At 44.8% G+C, this 23,062-nt stretch overlaps 2 protein-coding genes across 2 annotated transcripts; one reads left to right on the forward strand and one right to left on the reverse strand.

The window, feature by feature from the left end:
• The first annotated feature begins 7,611 nt into the window (after positions 1-7,611).
• Positions 7,612-8,296, forward strand: LOC124677240 (signal peptidase complex subunit 1-like). Its single transcript, XM_047213236.1, has 2 exons — positions 7,612-7,723; positions 7,900-8,296. The coding sequence occupies exon 2, from the start codon at positions 7,900-7,902 to the stop codon at positions 8,191-8,193; it is 294 nt and encodes a 97-aa protein (XP_047069192.1). The 5' UTR covers positions 7,612-7,723; the 3' UTR covers positions 8,194-8,296.
• Positions 8,297-11,154: 2,858 nt separating this feature from the next.
• LOC124670161 lies at positions 11,155-15,123 on the reverse strand. Its single transcript, XM_047206669.1, has 2 exons — positions 14,755-15,123; positions 11,155-11,535 (listed from the first exon to the last, which is right to left on the reverse strand). Exons 1-2 carry the CDS (start codon positions 15,118-15,120, stop codon positions 11,377-11,379), a joined length of 525 nt encoding a protein of 174 aa, XP_047062625.1. The 5' UTR covers positions 15,121-15,123; the 3' UTR covers positions 11,155-11,376.
• Positions 15,124-23,062: the final 7,939 nt, after the last annotated feature.

Raw genomic sequence — 23,062 nt, forward strand, 5'->3', positions numbered from 1 at the left:
AGGCGAGCAATTTAGGCCGGGGAAATAACAAATAAGGGGATACTGTAGAGCTTGACGAGGCTGATCAAATCCCCACCTCGTCGACATCGACGAAGGCCAGAGGCGGCCGGGCAAGAGCGGGGGAGGGGAGGGGAGAGGTGGAGCTCACCGACGACTGGGGTGGAGGAGGAGGTTGACGATGACGGCATGGGTGCAGGAGGAGGAGGACGCGGCGGCTCCTCCTCCTTGACGCGGCGCCGGCGCCTCCTCCTTGTTGTGGCGGCCCCTCCTTCTTCACGCTGCAGTGTCTTGTGCTGCTGGTGGCGGGGATGGGTGGAGCGTGGTGGCATGCGGCCGTCGCGGAGGAAGGCGACGGCGGCGGCGATGGCGACGGCAGCGCTCACCATGGAAGGCGACGACGCGCGCGGTAGGGAGAGGGGAGAGAGGAGGTACGGGCGAGAGAGGGGGTACGACATGATATAGAGGGGCTATTTCTGTGGCGCACCAGCACATGTGCGCCAGAAAATCACCTATTTCGGTGGCGCACCGGAACCAGTGCGCCACATAAACACTTATTTCTGTGGTGCACCAATCCGTATGCGCCACAAAAATAACGACACCAATTATTGGTGGTGGCAGGATGTGGGCCCCACCTTGTTTCTGTGGCGCATGGTCTAACACTGCGCCACAAAAATAAGCTATTGTTGTGGCGCACAGTGACTGGTGCGCCACAAAAAACATTTGTGTGGCGCATTTTTGACTTGTGGCCACAAAACTAAGATCTCACCTATAAGCGTTTTCCTACTAGTGTAGTCAACGTCGGGACGGACGCAGATGATAACGCCGCCCACATTGTAGGCGACATTGTGAGAGCTGTTGCGCCAGAGATAAAAGATGCGTTTCCACAGGCCCCAATGAGGATGGGTCCCGAGAAAGCATTCACATAGTGTGATGAAAATCGAGACATGAAGGATGGAATTGGGGGTCAGCTGATGTAGCTGAATCCCGTAGACAAAGAGAAGTCCACGAAGAAACTCGTGGATGGGGTGGAAAGGCCGCGAATGAGGTGGTCGACAAAGGTTACCCGATATCCAATGCACGGCGTAGGGAAACTTTCATCTCCAGGGAAGATTAGTGCTTCCTCCTTCTTCAGCAGCCCCAATGTCTTGAGGGTCTTCAGATCTTGGTTGGAGATTTTAGATCTCTCCCACCCAGAAATCTCCGTAGGCTCCATCGATGGATTGGTTCCTGGAGCGGTGTGCCTGAGAAGCTTCGTGCGCGGTGGCATCACAAGCAAGTTTTGGAGGAGAGCAATAGTGCTCGAGCTTGGAGCAGCAATGGTGATTCTGGAGAGAGAAAGGAAAGATGAGCGATGTGGCGAAGGGGATGAATGAGGATGAAGGGAGAAATTTATAAGCAGTCCACCGAACCGTCGCGCCGATGGATGAAACAAAATGGATCTTATGCCCTACATGTGTCTACAGGGGTAAAAATGTATATTCACTATGAACTTACTGGACAGGCAGTACAGTGCGCGTGCCGGAAAAAGCGGAGGACGTGTGTCCCCCACTCCCAAGACGTGTCAAAGGCGTAGAGGTTTCGACCCACATATCAGAGACATGACAGGACTCGCACCTTCCCAATACAGAGTTCGTGGCTATCGTCAGCATCAACATCGTCATTGAAAATCTCGATTAGGTGTTTCAAAATAACGGCAGAAGAACTGTCGAGGATTCCAATAAAATAACTTCGGGAGCCTTTGATCAGATACAAGTTTTTGTTCAAATGCTCGGGGGCTACTTTTTGTAGGAAGATTGATATGGAGTTGATTCAAAAAAGACAAAGATGAGCCTACAACCAAGTATAAATACTCTACTGTAGCCTCGGGGGCTACTCCCATCGGGAGCGCTGGTCGCACACCCGATAAAGATGGAAAAATAGGAAAGTTGACAATATAGCGACAAGATGGTAAAAAAATGAGCCTACAACCAAGTACAAGCACTTGGTTGTAGCCTCGGGGGCTATTCCCATCGGGAACGCTGGTCGCGTACCCGATGAAACTGAAGGAGTCAAATTGAGTATATTTCAAGTTATGATATAACTCTGCATATACTCCCATCGGGAGGTCAAGATAATAAGTCATCATATGACTCGAATAAATGTGCTATTCCAACAGCCGAAAAAGGTACTCGACAATATATTCTCAGAGTGCCTCAGTCGCGGTTAAATCTCTGAATGACGTAATACTTTACGAAGGTAAGACCCCGGGATACGTCCTGCGTGGCGTGGTATCGCACATGAATGCACTCAGCTAATTTTTTCCGTATCAACAGATGCGAAGAAAAATCCTAACGGACGCGTTAGGTACCCGATAAAATATGACTGGAGTTCGGCATACGGTAAGACCTTAAGCGGCACATGTGAAATTACGCCGGTATACCGAGGTCAAGTCCAGGGACTTGACCTTGAAGTAGGTTTCTGCGGGATTGCCACGAGAGCAGTTAACTGGTACCTGATCCGTCAGATGAACCATCCACATCTACCATTATCCCTGTACAATATATGATTATTTTATGAAAATTATTTAGTGACTCAAAGAAATCATGTGTTAATTGTAATGATGGAGATTTTACTCGATTCTCTGATTCAAGCAAAATCTCGGGGGCTACTAACATAGGCATCCCCAATGGGCCTGCCGGAGAAGATATTCGGGGTTTATTGAAGGCCCATGACTCGAAGAATATGAAGTCCGGAAGCCCAATTAAGTGTTGGTATGGAAAGATAGAGTTGTATTAGGAATAAGGACTTGTAACTATTACGAGACGAACTCAAAGAGTCTCCCGCTGTTGTAACTTGTACATCACGAAACCCTCGGCTCCGCCTCCTATATAAGGAGGAGTCGAGGGAGAAAGAGGGGATCGATTTCATTGTCAACACAACCCTAGTTTTCTAGCAGTCGAGTACTTTTCCGACTGAAACCCTCGAGATCTACTTGCCCTCTACTTCCACGAAAACTCTAGTCTACAACTTGTAGGCATTGACAAGTTAATACCTTGTCACCGCCCTTCCACCAACATAGTCGCCGACGCAAATCCTCACTTTAAAAACGTAGGCACAAGCCAAAATTGCTTGCAAAAGTTTTGTGCCCAGCGTATAGCGCTTTCGCGGCGACTAGCAAGGGCGACACACAACTTTGTGCCGTGGCAGATTGTTTTGTGACACGAAATAGCGCCACGCTAATTGGAAGCACTACCTGCATTCGTATATGCCTTTTTTGCGGGTAAGCATTCATATATGCCTCGTGTATCAAAGTTAAGGCAGTAATTATTCCTCCTTGTAAAAAACACGACGTTGAATATGAGTCCGACACAGGAGACTAATCAAGTGTGTCTCACTAATGGAGCCCCATTTGAAGCCGAGCCATTACCCTCCAAATATTAAGATACCTTTATCCACAATCTTACTTTCTCATGTATTTCACTCGTACTTTCTTAGACCTCTCTCCTAGTCTCTCTCCACGGAAGCTTCGCCCTCTCGTGAGCAATTTCGCTGGCGGTAGGATAGAAGTATTCATGACCATTGCGGACAGTTTAAGTTGAAGGATATTCTAGCCCGTCATTTGAAAAAAGAGAGGACACTTGAGAGTTTAGGTGTGTTTGGATTCTAACCTATCAATTTATTGGCAATAACCAAAAACTTGATGTATGTATGCATAGTTGCTAGGGGTGTAAACGGGTCGGATCAGATTGGATTTTGCTCGTACCATATCCTTTACCACATATTTTTTTCATATATATATGCTCTCATATGTAGGTAGTTATAGTTCTTGCAAATCTTGAGAGAGATTTAAATTTTCAATCTTGTGTAGTTAAGAAAAAAGAGACATTATGCGCTAAAACTGAAGCATTGATAGAAATTTATCGAACATACTCGCCAAAATGAATTTGGTAACTCAAACCTTGCAAGATTAGCCTTGGACTTTGACTAAAAAGTTGAATTATCCGGTTTAAAACTTTAGATTATTTTAATTAAATTTTGAATAATCCATATCTGCATGCTATTTGGTATACCATATCATATACCGTATCTGGAGCACCACTTCGAAATCGGATATCCTTATCCGATGAATTCTTTAAAATCGAATATGGATAATTTAAAATGACAAAAATTATCCTATCTATTCACACCCCTAATAGTTGCCGATTATTTAAGCATTCCAATGCTCCATTACCAACTCTAGTCATTTTTAGCCAAATTTTGACTAGCCAAATCCTTTTTTTTTTTTTGAAATGGAACGCTCCGATTCCATTATATGAGAGGCTCGGTAAAATCACCGGCCACCAGTACCAATACAGAGTCCGGTATGTTGTCCAGCCATAAGCTCTTGGACTCAGCACGGCTTGCACCAAACGCTGCTACAGCGTGTGCTACATTATTACAATCACGGGGACAGTACATAAACTGGACATGATTGAAATTTAGACGACAAAAGAAACGGATGTCTCGGTAGATGACCCCTTCAGCTGCACGGTCGAAATTCGTGCTCTCCACAGCGCGCACCAGATTCAACGAATCAGTCTCAATGATCACCTGTGTCATTCCCCAGTCTGACGCTGCATGTAACGCTTCCACACAGGCGAAAGCTTCAGCTTGTGCTGCACTAGCAACATGAGTGAGACGACCTGCGCCTGCCCCTCTGGCCTGCCCCTGCTGGTCTCGTGCAACGAACCCCCACCCTCCATCATTAGATTGTGGGAAGAACGCCCCATCTGTATTGAGCTTAATCCAATCCTCCCTGGGGGGCAACCAGTGTCGAACATCTCTGGTTGCTCTAGTATTTGCTTCTTTCTGATAGTACAGCTTCGCCTCCTTGTCCCAAAAGTTGATCTGAGACAGTAATTCCTCCAGCGACCAACCCCTTTCGTGAGCATTGATCTTATTTCTTCTAGTCCAGCTACACCACAATGTACATGCAGCCAAGATTCTCTTCTCCTCTCCCAATTCTAATAAGTCCTGAATCATTGCTTTGGCAGTCTGCTGCTCACACATACGATCATGTACCTCTTCCAGTTCCAAACGACTCCAGGCTTGTTTCACTACCTTGCATTTTAGGAACATGTGGGCACCATCTTCATCCAATCGACTACAGCAAGGACACAACGTGTTGCACTCCATCCCACGACGCTTAATATTCACCTTCAGTGGAAGGCTATTATGTGCAAGCCGCCAGATGAATTGTTGCACTTTTGGCATGACAGGAATCTTCCATATTTCTTTCCAGAATTGTTCATTCGTCGCTGCAGTTGAGCTAGTAGCCTGAGGCCCATCTCTGTGTTTCACATACAATTTATACGCTGATTTTACTGAGAACAAACCTTTTTCATCATACTGCCATGCGACGAAATCCTCAAAATCTTCACGTACAGGCATTGCTAGGATCGTTTTTGCATCAAATTCATAAAACGTGTTTCGTATTAGGACTTCATCCCATACACCAGTAGTAGGATCAATGAGTTCACATACTCTAGTCAGCAGACAATTTCTTCTCGGTGTGATTGGTTTTGTGGCATCTTCACGTGGTAACCACGGATCTGTCCAGATGTGTATGTCTGTACCATCTCCTACTCTCCAAATTACTCCCTCCTTTAGTAAGCCTAGCCCTTTCATTATGCTTCTCCAAGAATAAGACATACCAGCGACCGGTTGTGCATCTAGGATAGAACAATCAGGGAAATACTTAGCTTTTAATACCTGAGCACACAAAGAATCCGGATTTGTGATCATTCTCCATCCTTGGCGAGCAAGCATGGCCAAATTGAATCCATACAAATCTCTGAACCCTAAACCTCCATCCTTCTTTGGTTTTGTTAGTACATCCCAACTCAGCCAGTGCATCTTGTTCTCGTTATCATGTTGAGCCCACCAAAATCGACATACCATTGTACTCATTTGCTCACACAGACTCCTTGTCAAATCAAAACATGACATGGCGAATGTTGGTATTGCTTGGGCAATCGCCTTGATCAAAACATCCTTTCCCGCCCGTGATAACATGCGCTCCTTCCAGCCTTGAATCCTTTTCCACACCCTATCCTTCAGATACTCAAAGGTTTTGGATCTACTTCGACCCACATACACTGGTAGTCCAAGGTATTTTTCTGTCTTAGCCTCCTCACTTATGTTGAGTTCCCTTAACACTTCTCTTCTTTTAACTTTACTAGTATTACTGCTAAACATGACTGAAGACTTATCAAAATTTATTGTTTGCCCCGAGCACACCTCATAAAGTTGTAGGATATTTTGCAGAGTCTTGGCACTTGCTTGTGAAGCTTTAATCAGTACCAAAGAGTCATCCGCAAACAATAAATGGTTGAAACTAGGGGCATTGTTGCATATTTTGATACCTTCGAGACTCCCATCCAAGTCAGCCTTATTCAGTAAAGAGGAAAATGCTTCAGCACATATAAGGAAGATATATGGGGAGATGGGATCTCCCTGCCGAAGTCCTCTATGAGGCATCATCACATCAGTGCGTGCACCATTTACCTTGAATTGGTATTTAACCGATGTAATGCACAACATGATCAAACTGATCCATTTCTCATCAAATCCCATCTTCCTCATCATTCTCTCCACAAAGTCCCATTCCACTCTATCATATGCTTTACTCATATCTAACTTGATTGCTGCATAGCCATCCTTCCCAGTTCTCTTATTCTTCATGAGATGAGTGCATTCATAGGCCAACAAGATATTGTCCGTGATTAACCTCCCCGGTACAAATGCACTTTGGTTTGGTGATATGATCTCCGGCAAAATCTGCTTTAGTCTATTTGCAAGTACTTTAGAAACAAGTTTGTACACCACATTGCATAAGCTGATCGGTCTCAGATCCTTCATACTTTCTGGCTCCTTTACCTTGGGGATAAGCACCACACAAGTGTCATTCCAATTCTCTGGCATTGGACCTCCATTCAGCACATTAAGTACTTCATGAGTCACTTTCTCTCCCACGAGGCCCCAGAACTTCTTATAGAAAATTGAGGGCATACCATCCGGTCCTGGCGCCTTAAGATCACCTATATTATTCAAAGCTTCTTCCACCTCCTTCTGCGTGAACTCCTTGCACAGTAATTCGTTCATCGGTTGAGTTATTCGAGGATCAATGTGACCCAAGAGCTCCTCAGTGCGGGTACCTGCACAAGAAGTGAAAAGGTTTTCAAAATAGTTAGTAACCACCTCTTTCATGGCCTCCTCATCCTCCACCACACTCCCATCCTCCTTCCTCAATCTTTTTATTTTATTCATCTTCTTTCTTTCTGTTGCCACAGAATGAAAATACTTAGAATTGCGGTCACCTCCCTTCATCCAATGGACATGTGCACGTTGCCGCCAGTACGTTTCCTTTTGGATCTCCAAACGGTTCAGTTTAAAGCGGAGTAACTCCTCCCTTCTCACATGATCAGCTGTAATGTTCTTCCGTCTACACTCCTCTAACTAGCCAAATCCTTGGGAGGGCAACCCTAGGCATAAACGGAACACACCCTTCTAGCCCAGCACGAATCTTTGTGCAAACAGATCCTGTGCACCCCGCATCCTGTGCACCCCTCTTCCCGTCTGGCAGCCCGGCGCTGCGAATCCACAAACAGATCCAACTCCCTTCTCCCCCGCCCTCTTCCCGTCTCGCCCTCCCCCGTCCTCTTCCCCTCCGGCGACACGCGGCGCGGCGCGGCGGCCAAGCAAGGTGATCCTGTGCACCCCGGCTCCTCCTCCTACTCTTCTCCACCCCTGAATCTAAGAATTTCTCTTCTTTCGACCCCGGATCCACCGAAACCACGCCCCCAGATCCATCCAAGATCCGCCCCTTCTCTTGGACAGATCAAACAGTCTGACATCATCCTGTTCTTTCTTGTTGCGCAGATGGATTGGCAGGGGCAGAAGAGCGCGGAGATGCTGATGCAGGTGCTGCTGGTGGCGTCTGCCGTTGCGGCGTTCCTGACCGGGTACACCATGGCGGACTTCCAGCTCATGCTTCTCGTCTACGCCGGCGGGGTTGTGCTCACGGCGCTCGTCACCGTCCCCAACTGGCCCTTCTTCAACCGGCACCCGCTCAAGTGGCTCGACACCCCCGAGGCTGATCGCCATCCTCGCCCTCAGATCAGCAGCACGACGGCGTCAACCGGGGGTAAGAAGAAGACCGGGAAGAACAAGTAGTCATCAGAGGCTGATATTTTCTTGATCCATGTGTCCCAGACATGCTTTATGATAGTACCATCAATTGCAGAACTTCTGAAATGAGATGTTAGATGTTGTGTTACTTACATGCTTTATGATACCACCAATTGCAGAACTTCTGAAACAGAATTTTCTTCAGAGTCTTTTTTTCGATAGTACGCCAAATGCGTGCCATATTTTGAAATAGTTTTACAAGAATAACAAAACTTGTTGGGAACAGCAATTTGTCAAAACACCCACTCCAACACCACCAGTTTTAGCTAGGGTTTACAAAGTGACCATTCCTCCAGAATTTGGGTCACCAAACAGTCAGTCGAACACTGCCTATCAAGGTTACCGAAGAATCTGGCGTTTAGCTGCTTCCACAGGCTCCAACTGATCAGCACCACCAGGGTATCAAAATTCCTCCTGTTCTACTTCAGACATCTCTTCCTTGAATCAGACCACCAGCTCTTGAAGGCGTCCTTGGCTTGCGTCAACACTCTGAAGTCCATGACATTGGAACCACGCTATTCTAGCATACAGCCTGATTGTCTGATGTCCACAGCCGGTGTTGCAAGGCCAACCCGCAGAATATTTTGCATTTCAAAGGCGACCAACTCTTCCAAATGTTCATTGAACCTGCCATCCTCACTGAACCATGCCACAAATCCTGATAAGCTGAGCTAGTGGTGTATTGACCTGGCAGTGACGAAGGCCACACGAACTCATCGGGAGCAGCAGCGTCGCTGAAGATACTGCAGATTACGGTTAGGAGTGACAGACATTGCATCAGCCCTTGAGGGGAAAGAGTGCTTCTGATATCCGAGGTCCACTTGTGACGATCAAACGCCCCCTGAACTGTACCCCTGTTATCCAGAGCTTGCTGTCAGCCTGGAACATCAAAGGAGCAATGCTCTGAACTGACATGCTCCTAATCCAGCGGTCCTTCCAAAACAGCACACGATCACCTTTGCCCACTCTGATAGAAACCAAACTCTGAAACACCGATTCCACAATGTGCCACTTGTCTGGCCAGCAAAAAATTTCATGAAGGCTTCTCCCTTTTTATGAACGCCAACTGATTTGCACTAAACAACTCTCCCATGCGCAGACTCAATCGGTTAGCCATGATTTTTGAGAAGAGTTTCGAGAAACTATGTACCAAACTTATCTGCCTAAAAGCACCAACCTCCAAAGTATCTGGCTTCTTGGGAACTAATGTTATGAGGGCTTTGTTTAGCTTGGAAAAGCCTCTACCATCTAGTAGGAAAAGCTTCACAGTAGCTGCCATGACATCAAGTTTAATCACAGGCCAGCCTTTTTGGTAAAAGATTCCAACAAAGCCATCCCAGCCTGGGGCTCTGTCAGAGGGCATCTCCTGAATAACACTCCACACTTCCTCCTCAGTCACAATGACATCTAGCTCATGCAAATCAAGCCGGTTCAGTCCAAGCTCAAGCTCATGCAGGTTCAGGGTGGTATCTCTGCCAGCACAAGTACCCAACAGCTCAAGATAGGCATTGTAAATAGTATCTTCTTTTCCCTTCTGATCAGTAATCACCTCCACTCTATCTGATAGGAGAGATAATTTTTTTGGACCTCCTACCATTGGCGACACCGTGGAATAGTTTCGTGTTAGCAACTCCCTCCTTTAACCAACAAACTCTTGATCGCTGACGAGCAATAGTTCTTTCCAGCGAGGTTAATCCGAGAACCGAGTGCTTGAGCGTACGTCGAAGCGATCTCTCCTGATCAGTTAGCTGTCTGCGATCTTGCGCGGCATCAAATCGAAGGATCAAGTTGTTGGCTATAGCAATCTGCAACTTCACAGTACCAACCTTGCGCTCTCCCCAGGCCTGAAGTGACACAGCTGCATTCCTGTAAAGCCTACAGGGTATCAAGACGTTTAAAAGGGTCAGTGATCGCCGGATCACACTTCCAAGCTTCCTGCACAGCCTCCTGAAACCCATCCAATTTTTCCCAAAAAAGCTCAAAGCAAAACCTTTGCTTAGGTCTAAAGCCAGCACTAAGGGATAGCAGTAGTGGCGCATGGTCTGAAATCGATGAAAGAAAGAGCTTGCAACAAATCATCCAGGAACAGCAAATCCCAATCAATGGATGCCAGGACACGATCATTTTTTGTGAGGGTTGGCACCACCCTTTCACTACTCCAAGTGAAAAGCTGACCATGCATCTATATTTCCTTAAGTTCTTCAGTACCCACAAAATTTCTGAACCTAGCCATCAAACACCTATCCAGGTTATCATTGTTCTTCTCTGACACGCTCTAAGAATCATTTTGAAGTCGCCGGCAATTATCCAAGGTCCAGGATAAAGGAGACGACGCTCCGAGAGCTCCTGCAAAAGCTTTGAGCGTCGGGAAAAAAAAAAGGTGTTCTCAAATTTTGGAAAAAAAAAAAACCAAGCTCTATGTAGCTCGACCTCTAAAGTGAATTTCGCAAAAACTGTTTCCTCTCAAGAGCGTGAGTGACCAGGGAAGTCCCACAAGAAACAGAAACCTACTACTCTCAGTCGCTATCTCCTAAATCTCCTGCATCCTCCCTGCCTATGCTATTTGCAAGTTGAAATCTGCCAGGGCGTCGAAACGTCTCCTTTCCTTGGCTCTGAACCTAGCTCGCTCCTCCGTCCACAAGTCTTCGATTGTGTTGTCGCTAGTTGGTTCGTCCGGGTTTAGATAACAACTGCTGACTGCAGATGTGCCAGACTTACCCTCGTATCACTTACTGTTTTCGTTCACTGTCAGATAAGTTCTACCTTGTCATGTGATGTATGCTCTTTCAAATGCACTTTGAAAACTTTGTAGCTGCAGTCCCGTTAATGTAACCTGGGGCTATGCTCTCTATATGGAGGAAAAGAGCTTCACATTTACCCACCGAACTTACATAAGATGTTCATATCCCATCTACGAGGCACCTAACACGCCTGATGGTACTAGCATAAACGAAAACAAAGGCATCTAACACTACCCGAGCAAGTGGGATCAGCAACAATTCCATGGATCCACTAGCCGCTGTTCCCCCGCCATAATACAGCAGGATCCAGCAAAACTTGCTCCAGAACGAAGATCTACACTGTACAGATGCAGATTGTGGTCATTCTGCCTGCATTTTACGCCTTCCCTTTGGATTGTGAGACAGAAGGGTGGTTGGTCCGACCGTGCTAGCTTGGATTTGAGGAGGAACCAGCAAAAGGAGTAGGCTGATGCGATGGCCACTGGATCCTCTCGGGGGGACAGGGTGCTGGGGCAGGATGCGCGATGAATGTTGGTACATCTTGTCCTGGCATCAGAACGGATACACCTTTGGCATAAACAGGCATCTGCAAGCCATGTGAACAAACTAGTCAATATATATGAATTTATCGAACTCACCGCAGACAAATGCGATGCCAAATATGAGGTGTCTCCATCAAGCACAAAAAGAAATGTCTTAATTTCATAATCAGTTGAATTTTTATTTTTTATATATGCTGGTAACAAGGAAGTGGGAACATCAACACGGAACAACAGATGCCAGAATGTACCCATGAACCAATTTAATCATATTAACCCAACCCGACTGTAAAGTTGACACAAATGATGATAAATTACCTGGTGTAGTGTATGCTATGTCACTATTCAAAATAAGTTCCAGAGATGACACAGCAAAACCGTAGATCAGTTATCAATGCTAGGTCTAGGAGATGGCTTCTCTAGCATAATGCTATTGCTTTAGAGTCCCTAACCGACTATAATTAAAAGTTCATAACTGCAAAACCAAGCCCAGAGAGACATAGTGCAAGAGCAGCAACAACATCACAAGTGCTGAAGAACAGATCTTTTGAAGAACAAAAAAGAATATAAATTTCCTTCTGCCTAGATAATATCTCAGCAAGAGAAAGCTACGGAAAACTATTCGATGTCAACAGCAATGGAACCCTACAGTCATGACAGTATAGCCCTTTAGAGGAGCACCAAACTCAAGAACTAACCCTCTTTCCTTGAAGACGCATCTAAAGGGGCGTCGTTTTGTACTAAAAGAAACACCGAGAAGGTGTAAAAAGTATACCCAGCCAAATGCAGAAAGAGAAAATTAAAACTAAAAAGACATAAACAAGGAAAAAAATGGCAAAAACTATTCCAAATCAAAGAAAAAATGTGTAGGCCAACGCCTTAGCAGCCACCACCTCCGTGGCTATTGATACAAGGGAGTTACCTCTGTAGGTCTATCTTACATAGCTTTCTAAGTTAGTAAAAATAAGATTAGTTACTCGCATTAAGGGCAAACACCTTCTATGTAAAAATTAGCACATCTTTTGGTTGGATTAAGCGGACAATAACTTATCATACTTCTCCAATCTTCTTCCTCCCTGCCATCAAGGTGCGGCTGCACCTCTTGACACCAGGGTCACCTCGAGCAGGTTCTAGGGCCATCATCCCTTTTTCATGTACCAGATACATTACATCTACTCCCTCCATCCCATAATATAAGATGTTCTTATATTATGGAGCGGAGAGTGTACTATTTATTTGAACTTGGATGGAAGCTGGGATTGATGGTCCAAATTCAGTAACAATCATGAATGGCCTGTCATTGACATTTCAAACTTACAAAATGCACATCTTAGTTGAGAGAAGTCCAATTTACCCCCCTAAATTTGTCCCAAAGTTCAGTTTACAACCCTAAACTCTTAATTTGGTTCAACCTTCAACCAAAAATTCTAAAAACCATTCAGAATTACATCTTCCACCGTTTGGCCTGGTTTTGAGCCACTTTTTCTTGCCACAAGCGTTTTTACATACACCAACTCGGCGTATTGGTCAGGCAAGATGTACTTGAGCCATCCACTTTATGAGATGGGTTGCCAGTTTTGGGTGATCTAATTTCTTTACATTTATTGTTCTTGGTCTACATTTAGACACCAGAAACAGAAGCTAGTGCCAGGCACGGGGGTCCACAATTGGCCATGAGTGTGCAGATACACCAAATTTTGTTTTATGTTCACAAAGCACTTAGTATTTTGAAAGAAACTAATGGGCCTAGTATTTATCAGTTACGTACCGCTCTTAACGGTGATATTGTAAGTTCGTGCCTGTTTACATTGTGCCTGTATACTCCACAGTTGGGCCAAATACTTATTTGTTCTCAAATCATTTCAGCCCACACTCCAGTCCACACTTTCTGATTTCACTACCCAGTAGCATTCAATCGGCATGTAGCGCGCGAAACTACTCACCCCCTCCTCAGTAGTGAAACATGCACTCTGGTACGCCCCTTAAGCTCATAACACATACAATTAAGGGATGCAGTCGTGCATTGCACGGAGCTGACTCGCGACAGGTAGATCGTCGGTTATCAACCCGTTTTCCTCTAATTAACTGAGCAATTCTCTTCTAAATTGATGAGAGTGGCAGGTATTTTGCCTTGTTTAAAAATAACTCCGCTACAACTCGAACTAAATTGTGCTTTGGTCCCTCTTAAGTCTTAAATCTTAATAACAAGAGGTTCCACACTGCAAATAATACACACTAAAGAAAACAATGATGGCCACATCTGGAGCGGTGCCTGTCAAGTTTGAAGAACCAATACTGCAAGCTAGAAGGTGATCTAGACCTTGCTGTGGGTGCAGACAGGGATGGGCCCTTGCCTGTCCCCCACTGTCTGCCAAGTTCTCCTCACAATTCCATCACCCTTGATCTTAAATAGCACTCCCCTTAACCTATACGACTACATATCACTTCATACAGAACACACAAGATTGCTGCTACAAACCAGATGTCACTGAACTTTCCAACATGGAATATGGTAGGACAGAGATGGATTACATTCTGGACCGGTAATTATCGTACCTTGTCATCTACTCTGACTCTGATTGCCAGAACAAACACTATGTGGTCACTTACAACAATACGATCTAATGATGACATGAAGTTTACTGTTGAGACAGCAGCAGCTGGTTGCTGGTAGGGCTCATCTTACAGGAGATACCGGTATGGCTAAACGGCTTAACAGAGACTTGTGGGGTTGAACTAGTAGGACACCCCGACCAAGCCAATTAAATGAGCTGTTTCAAGAATTGGCAGAACGTAACATCACTTCCACTAAAAGTCTAAAATGGATATGCTATGAACTAACGAACTCTGATGAAGCACATCAGAAAGATCAAAGATCTCGGGGTCACCCTCCTATTCAGCATATCAAAATCTTTCCAGAAATACCTAGTACTGTATAAAAAACCGGGGCAAGAAATCGACAATGCCAGAGCTTTCTCTTCTTCTCCGTTCCTGTTTCGGCATCCTCGTCAGATGCCTCCTGGACCTAGCCATCGCTGCATCATGGCGGAGTCGAGTGTAGTGGAAGATGGGGAAGGGCAAAATGATGGGCGATTTGGGTCCGTCAAATGCAGAGACACACACACAGTGCGAAAAAGCGAGGGGACGCGATGCGAAAAAGGGAAAGTTGCGAAAAGGGCGAGACGACGGAATCATTAAAAGCGAGGCGCGAATGGCACGGGCGGGCGGTGGAGCGTGCGGGAGCAGTGCGCGCGGCGGTGCCATACCTCGGGGGACGCGCGGCCGTCGAGCTTGCTGGCCGCCTCGAGATCCGAGCCGGGGAGGCCGGCCTCGCCGCCGCGGCGGCCGCGGAGGAGGAGGAAGCGAAGGCGGAAGAGGATCCCTCCTCGGGGCGGCGAGGGCGCGAACGGCGGGCCCATGCCCATCCCGCGGGCGCGCGCCGGGGCGCGGAGGAAGTGCTCGAGGATGGCCATGGCGAGGAACATGGAGACGAGGATGGCCGTGGCCACGAACCCGAAGGACACCGCGCTGACGCCGCTGTCCAGCTGCCGCCACCGCATCTCGTCCTGCGTCGCCGCCGCCGTTCCCGCCCCCGGCCACGCTGCCGGAGCCATCGCCGGCCCGCTCACCATGGCGCTCACAGTGACCCAATCGCCCCCTCACGAGTCACGAGTCACGAGTCACGACGCGTGCGGCGCCATTGCTGGCCTTGTCCTCTGAAGGAGTGCCGTGCCACGACTCACGAGAGAGGAGTGAGAGTGAGAGAGAGTAGGAATTCCGAGAGTGGAGAGTTCGAGGGAGGGTCGCGGTCCGGGAACGCAATCCTTTTCTGCTGCGAGACGCGAGCTGGGCCCATTCTCCCCCGAGAGTTTGAGAGAACAAGCTCAGTTCCACGCCACGCGATCGGCGTGTTTGCATCTCGTCCCTTCGTTCCAAAAATGGCCCAATCGACAATTCTAAGAGCATCTTCAGTCGCGTTCCCACACCGTCCTCAAACGGTACCGGATCGAGCGTTTGGAGATGTGTCTTGTTCGTGCCGCGTTTCGGGGACGATGCTCTCCAGCCGCATTCCTTAAATGCCATCCTCAAACAGAAGTTCAAATAGTTTGCATTCAAAAGAGATCGTTTCCGCCGAAGTCGTCGCGATCAGAGTAGCGTCGATCAAAGTACTGGACGCCCCGATCATATCACAACAACAACAACCAAGCCTTTCAGTCCCAAACAAGTTGGAGTAGGCTAGAGTTGAAACCCATAAGATCTCGAAGCCAAATCATGGTTCCGGAACGTGGATAGCTAACTTGCACGCACCCCTGTCCATGGCTAAATCTTTGTCGATATTCCAAACCTTCAGGTCTCTCTTAACGGACTCCTCTCATGTCAAGTTTGGTCTACCACGACCCCTCTTAACATTCTCAGCACGCTTTATCCGTCCGCTATGCACCGACGCTCCGGAGGCCTCCGTTGGATATGTCCAAACCATCTGAGACGATGTTGGACCAACTTCTCTTCAATCGGTGCTACCCCAACTCTCTCCCGTATATCGTCATTCCGTACCCGATCTTTCTTGTGTGGCCACATATCCATCTCAACATGCGCATCTCTGCTACACTTAACTGTTGGATATGTCGTTTCTTCGTTGGCCAACACTCTGCGCCATACAACATCGCAGATCGGATAGCTGTCCTATAAAACCTGCCTTTTAGCTTTTGTGGCACTCTCTTGTCATAGAGTACGCCAGAAGCTTGGCGCCACTTTATCCAACCAGCCTTGATTCGGTGGCCCACATCTTCATCGATATCGTCATCCTTCTGTAACATGGACCCCAAATATCGAAAAGTGTCTCTCTCCGGTACCACCTGCCCATCAAGGCTAACCTCTCCATCCTCGTACCTAGTAGAACTGAAACTGCACCTCATGTATTTAGTTTTAGTTCTACTAAGCCTAAAACCTTTCGATTCTAGAGTTCGCCTCCACAACTCTAACTTTCTATTAACCCCTGTCCGGCTATCATTGACTAGCACCACATCATCCGCAAAGAGCATACACCATGGGATATCTCCTTGTATATCCCTTGTGACCTCATCCATCACCAAATCAAAAAGATAAGGGCTCAAAGCTGACCCTTGGTGTAACCCTTATTCTAATTGGGAAGTCATCCATGTCGCCATCGTTTGTTCGAACACTTGTCACAACATTATCATACATATCCTTGATGAGGGTAATGTACTTTATTGGGACTTTGTGTTTCTCCAAGGCCCACTGATGCGTGTAGTTGACACGTCCGTTGGGAACCCCAAGAGGAAGGTGTGATGCGCACAGCAGCAAGTTTCCCTCAGTAAGAAACCAAGGTTTAATCGAACCAGTAGGAGTAAAGAAGCACGTTGAAGGTTGATGGCGGAGGAGTGTAGTGCGGCGCAACACCGGGGATTCCGGCGCCAACGTGGAACCTCGCACAACACAACCAAAGTATTTTGCCCCAACGAAACAATGGAGGTTGTCAATCTCACCGGCTTGCTGTAACAAAGGATTAGATGTATAGTGTGGATGATGATTGTTTGCAGTAAAAACAAGAGAACAAGTATTGCAAGAGATTGTATTTGATGTAAAAGAATGGACCGGGTCCACAGCTTCACTAGAGGTGTCTCTCCCACAAGATAAATAGCATGTTGGGTGAACAAATTACGCTTGGGCAATTGAAAAATAGAGAGGACATGACCATGCACATACATGATATGATGAGTATAGTGAGATTTAATTGGGCATTACGACAAAGTACATAGACCGCTATCCAAAGCATGCATCTATGCCTAAAAAGTCCACCTTCGCATTATCATCCGAACCCCTTCCGACATTAAGTTGCAAACAACGGACAATTGCATTAAGTATGGTGCGTAATGTAATCAATAACTACATCCTCTGGACATAGCATCAATGTTTTATCCCTAGTGGCAAGAGCACATCCACAACCTTAGAACTTTCTCGTCACCGTCCCGCATTTAATGGAGGCATGAACCCACTATCGAGCATAAATACTCCCTCTTGGAGTTAAGAGTAAAAACTTGGCCGGAGCCTCTACTAATAACGGAGAGCATGCAAGATCATAAACAACACATAGGTAATAGATTGATAATCAACATAACATAGTATTCTCTATCCATCGGATCCCAACAAACACAACATATATCATTACGTATAGATGATCTTGATCATGTTAGGCAGCTCACAAGATCCGACAATGAAGCACATAAGGAGAAGACGACCATCTAGCTACCGCTATGGACCCATAGTCCAGGGGTGAACTACTCACTCATCACTCCGGAGGCGACCATGGCGGTGAAGAGTCCTCCGGGAGATGATTCCCTCTCCGGCAGGGTGCCGGAGGCGATCTCCTGAATCCCCCGAGATGGGGTTGGCGGCGGCGGCGTTTCTGGAAGGTTTTCCGTATCGTGGCTCTCGCATCGGGGGTTTCGCGACGAAGACTTTAAGTAGGCGGAAGGGCAGGTCAAGAGGCGCCACGGGGGCCCCACATGCTAGGGCCGCGCGGGCCCCCCTTAGGCCGCGCCGCCCTAGTGTGGCGGCGCCCCGTGGCCCCACTTCGTAAGTCCTCCGGTCTTCTGGAAGCTTCGTGTAAAAATAGGCCCCTGGGCGTTGATTTCGTCCAATTCCGAGAATATTTCCTTACTAGGATTTCTGAAACCAAAAACAGCAGAAAACATCAACTGGCTCTTCGGCATCTCGTCAATAGGTTAGTGCCGGAAAATGCATAAATATGACATAAAGTATGTATAAAACATGTATATATCATCAATAATGTGGCATGGAACATAAGAAATTATCGATACGTCGGAGACGTATCGCATCCCCAAGCTTAGTTCTCGCTCGTCCCGAGCAGGTAAACGATAACAAAGATAATTTCTGGAGTGAGATGCCATCATAACCTTGATCATACTATTGTAAGCATATGTAATGAATGCAGCGATCAAAACAATGGTAATGATATGAGTAAACAAATGAATCGTAAAGCAAAGACTTTTCATGAATAGTACTTTCAAGACAAGCATCAATAAGTCTTGCATAAGAGTTAACTCATAAAGCAATAAATCATAGTAAAGGTATTGAAGCAACACAAAGGAAGATTAAGTTTCAGCGGTTGCTTTCAACTTATAACATGTATATCTCATGGATATTGTCAATGTAAAGTAATATAACAAGTGCAATATGCAAGTATGTAGGAATCAATGCACAGTTCACACAAGTGTTTGCTTCTTGAGGTGGAGAGAGATAGGTGAACTAACTCAACATAAAAGTAAAAGAAAGGCCCTTCGCAGAGGGAAGCATTGATTGCTATATTTGTGCTAGAGCTTTGATTTTGAAAATAAGAAACAATTTTGTCAACGCTAGTAATAAAGCATATGTATCATGTAAATTATATCTTACAAGTTGCAAGCCTCATGCATAGTATACTAATAGTGCCCACACCTTGTCCTAATTAGCTTGGATTACCGGGATTGTCATCGCAATACACATGTTTTAACCAAGTGTCACAAAGGGGTACCTCTATGCCGTCTGTACAAAGGTCTAAGGAGAAAGCTCGCATTGGATTTCTCACTTTTGATTATTCTCAACTTAGACATCCATACCGGGACAACATAGACAACAGTATAATGGACTCCTCTTTAATGCATAAGCATGTAGCAACAATTAATGTTCTCATATGAGATTGAGGATATATGTCCAAAACCGAAACTTCCACCATGGATCATGGCTTTAGTTAGCGGCCCAATGTTCTTCTCTAACATTATGCATGCTCTAACCATTAAATGAGTGGTAAATCTCCCTTACTTCAGACAAGACGGACATGCATAGCAACTCACATGATATTCAACAAAGAGTAGTTGATGGCGTCCCCAGGAACATGGTTACCGCTCAACAAACAACTTAATAAGAGATAAAGTGCATCAGTACATATTCAATACCACAATAGTTTTTAAGCTATTTGTCCCATGAGCTATATATTGCAAAGGTAAAGGATAGAAATTTTAAAGGTAGCACTCAAGCAATTTACTTTGGAATGGCGGAGAAATACCATGTAGTAGGTAGGTATGGTGGACACAAATGGCATAGTGGTTGGCTCAAGGATTTTGGATGCATGAGAAGTATTCCCTCTCGATACAAGGTTTAGGCTAGCAAGGTTATGTGAAACAAACACAAGGATGAACCGGTGCAGCAAAACTCACATAAAAGACATATTGTAAACATTATAAGACTCTACACCGTCTTCCTTGTTGTTCAAAACTCAATACTAGAAATTATCTAGACTTTAGAGAGACCAATTATGCAAACCAAATTTTAGCAAGCTCTATGTATTTCTTCATTAATAGGTGCAAAGTATATGATGCAAGAGCTTAAACATGAGCACAACAATTGCCAAGTATCGAATTATTCAAGACATTTTAGAATTACTACATGTAGCATTTCCAGCATTCCAACCATATAACAATTTAACGAAGAAGATTCAACCTTCGCCATGAATACTATGAGTAAAGCCTAAGGACATATTTGTCCATATGCAACAGCGGAGCGTGTCTCTCTCCCACACAATGAATGCTAGGATCGATTTTATTCAAACAAAAACAAAAACAAAAACAAACCGACGCTCCAAGCAAAGCACATAAGATGTGATGGAATAAAAATATAGTTTCACGGGAGGAACCTGATAATGTTGTCGATGAAGAAGGGGATGCATTGGGCATCCCCGAGCTTAGCGCTTGAGTCTTCTTAAAATATGCAGGGGTGAACCACCGGGGCATCCCCAAGCTTAGAGCTTTTACTCTCCTTGATCATATTGTATCATCTCCCTCTCTTGATCCTTGAAAACTTCCTCCACACCAAACTCAAAACAACTCATTAGAGGGTTAGTGCACAATTAAAATTTACATGTTCAGAGGTGACATAATCATTCTTAACACTTCTGGACATTGCACAAAGCTACTGAAAGTCAACGGAATAGAAAAATCCATCAAGCATAGCAAAACAGGCAATGCGAAATAAAAGGCAGAATCTGTCAAAACGAATCAGTTCGTAAAGACGAATTTTATTGAGGCACCAGTACTTGCTCGGATGAAAATGCTCAAATTGAATGAAAGTTGCGTACATATCTCGAGGATCACTCACATAAATTGGCATAATTTTCTGAGTTACCTACGAGAGAATTAGGCCCAGATTCGTGACAAGCAAAGAAATCATGTTCTCACGCAAGAATCCAAATCTAGTATGAACCTTACTATCAAAGACTTTACTTGGCACAACAATGCACAAAACTAAGATAAGGAGAGTTTGATACAGTAGTAACAACTTCCAAGACTCAAATATAAAATAAAAGTACTATAGTAAAAATATGGGTTGTCTCCCATAAGCACTTTTCTTTAACGCCTTTCAGCTAGGCGCAGAAAGTGTATATCAAGTGTTATCAAGAGACGAAGTATCAACATCATAATTTGTTCTAATAACAGAATCAAAATGTAACTTCATTCTCTTTCTAGAGAAGTGTTCCATACCTTTCTTGAGAGGAAATTGATATTTAATAGTACCTTCCTTCATATCAATGATAGCTCCAACAGTTCGAAGAAAAGGTCTTCCCAATATAATGGGACAAGATGCATTGCATTCAATATCCAAGACAACAAAATCAACGGGGACAAGGTTATTGTTAACGGTAACATTATCAACTCTCCCCAAAGGTTTCTTTGTAGAATGATCAGCAAGATTAACATCCAAATAACAATTTTTCAATGGTGGCAAGTCAAGCATATTATAGATTTTCTTAGGCATAACGGAAATACTTGCACCAAGATCACATAAAGCATTACAATCAAAGTCATTGACCTTAATCTTAATGATGGGCTCCCAACCATCCTCTAGCTTCCTAGGAATAGAAGCTTCACGTTCTAGTTTCTCTTCTCTAGCTTTTATGAGAGCATTTGTAATATGTTTTGTGAAAGCCAAGTTTATAGCACTAGCATTAGGACTCTTAGCAAGTTTTTGTAAGAACTTTATAACTTCAGAGATGTGGCAATCATCAAAATTCAAACCATTATAATCTAAAGCAATGGGATCATCATCCCCAATGTTGGAAAAAATTTCAGCAGTTTTATCACGAGCGGCTTCAAGCAGTTTTAGCGTTTCAGCAGTTTTGCAGGCTTTGCATTAGAAGTGGAAACATTGCCAACACCAATTATTTTACCATTATTAGTAGGAGGTGCAGCAACATGTGGAGCATTAGCATTGCTAGTGGTGGTAATAGTCCAAACTTTAGCTATATTATCTTCTTTAGCATTTTCTTCTTTCTTCCACCTAGCACGCAATTCGGCCATCAATCTTATATTCTCATTAATTATAACTTGGATGGCATTTGCTGTAGTAACAATTTTATTATTATGATTTTCATTAGGCATAACTTACGTTTTCAAAAGATCAACATCAGCAACAAGACTATCGACTTTCGAAGCAAGTATATCAATTTTCCCAAGCTTTTCTTCAACAGATTTGTTAAAAGCAGTTTGTGTACTAATAAATTCTTTAAGCATAGCTTCAAGTCCAGGGGTGTGTTCCTATTATTGTTGTAAGAATTCCCATAAGAATTACCATAAACGTTACCATTATTATAAGGATATGGCCTATAGTTGTTACTAGAATTGTTCCGATAAGCATTGTTGTTGAAATTATTATTTTTAATGAAGTTTACATCAACATGTTCTTCTTGGGCAACCAATGAAACTAACGGAACATTATTAGGATCAACATTAGTCCTATCATTCACAAGCATAGACATAATAGCATCAATCTTATCACTCAAGGAAGAGGTTTCTTCGACAGAATTTACCTTCTTACCTTGTGGAGCTCTTTCCGTGTGCCATTCAGAGTAATTAATCATCATATTATCAAGAAGCTTTGTTGCTTCACCAAGAGTGATGGATGATACGTCTCCGACGTATCGATAATTTCTTATGTTCCATGCCATATTATTGATGATACCTACATGTTTTATGCACACTTTATGTCATATTCATGCATTTTCTGGAACTAACCTATTAACAAGATGCCGAAGTGCCGCTTCGTTTCTGTCTGTTTTTGGTTTCGAAATCCTAGTAACGAAATATTCTCGCAATTGGACGAAATCAAGTCCCAGGGTCCTATTTGCTGGCTCCAGGAAGAGCTGAAAGGGATCAGAGGTGAGACAGAACATACTGCCCGTGGCCAAACTAACAAACAGCCTTAGACACGTGGTGTGAACCCCAGTGGCAGCCCCATTGCCTGCTTCCTTAAAAACCTAGATGTGAAACACGATGAAAAATACAGTCTGACTAAGAGAACGCGCCCAGTCCCATCTCCAGAGTTCTGATCTCTCATTTCCTACAGAGAGTCCTCAGGGCTCCCATACAATTTGCCCTGTGCATTGTTAATTCTTTATTGGGGGGGGGGCCTGAAAATTAGTCTTCACTTTTAAACAAGGGGATGAGAGGATGCTTGGTCTAGAATTTTACTTCTTATCGTAAAAGCTGAACCTCAAATGAC

The sequence above is a fragment of the Lolium rigidum genome, chromosome 7, assembly GCF_022539505.1.
Source record: "Lolium rigidum isolate FL_2022 chromosome 7, APGP_CSIRO_Lrig_0.1, whole genome shotgun sequence".
Taxonomy (NCBI): domain Eukaryota; kingdom Viridiplantae; phylum Streptophyta; class Magnoliopsida; order Poales; family Poaceae; genus Lolium; species Lolium rigidum.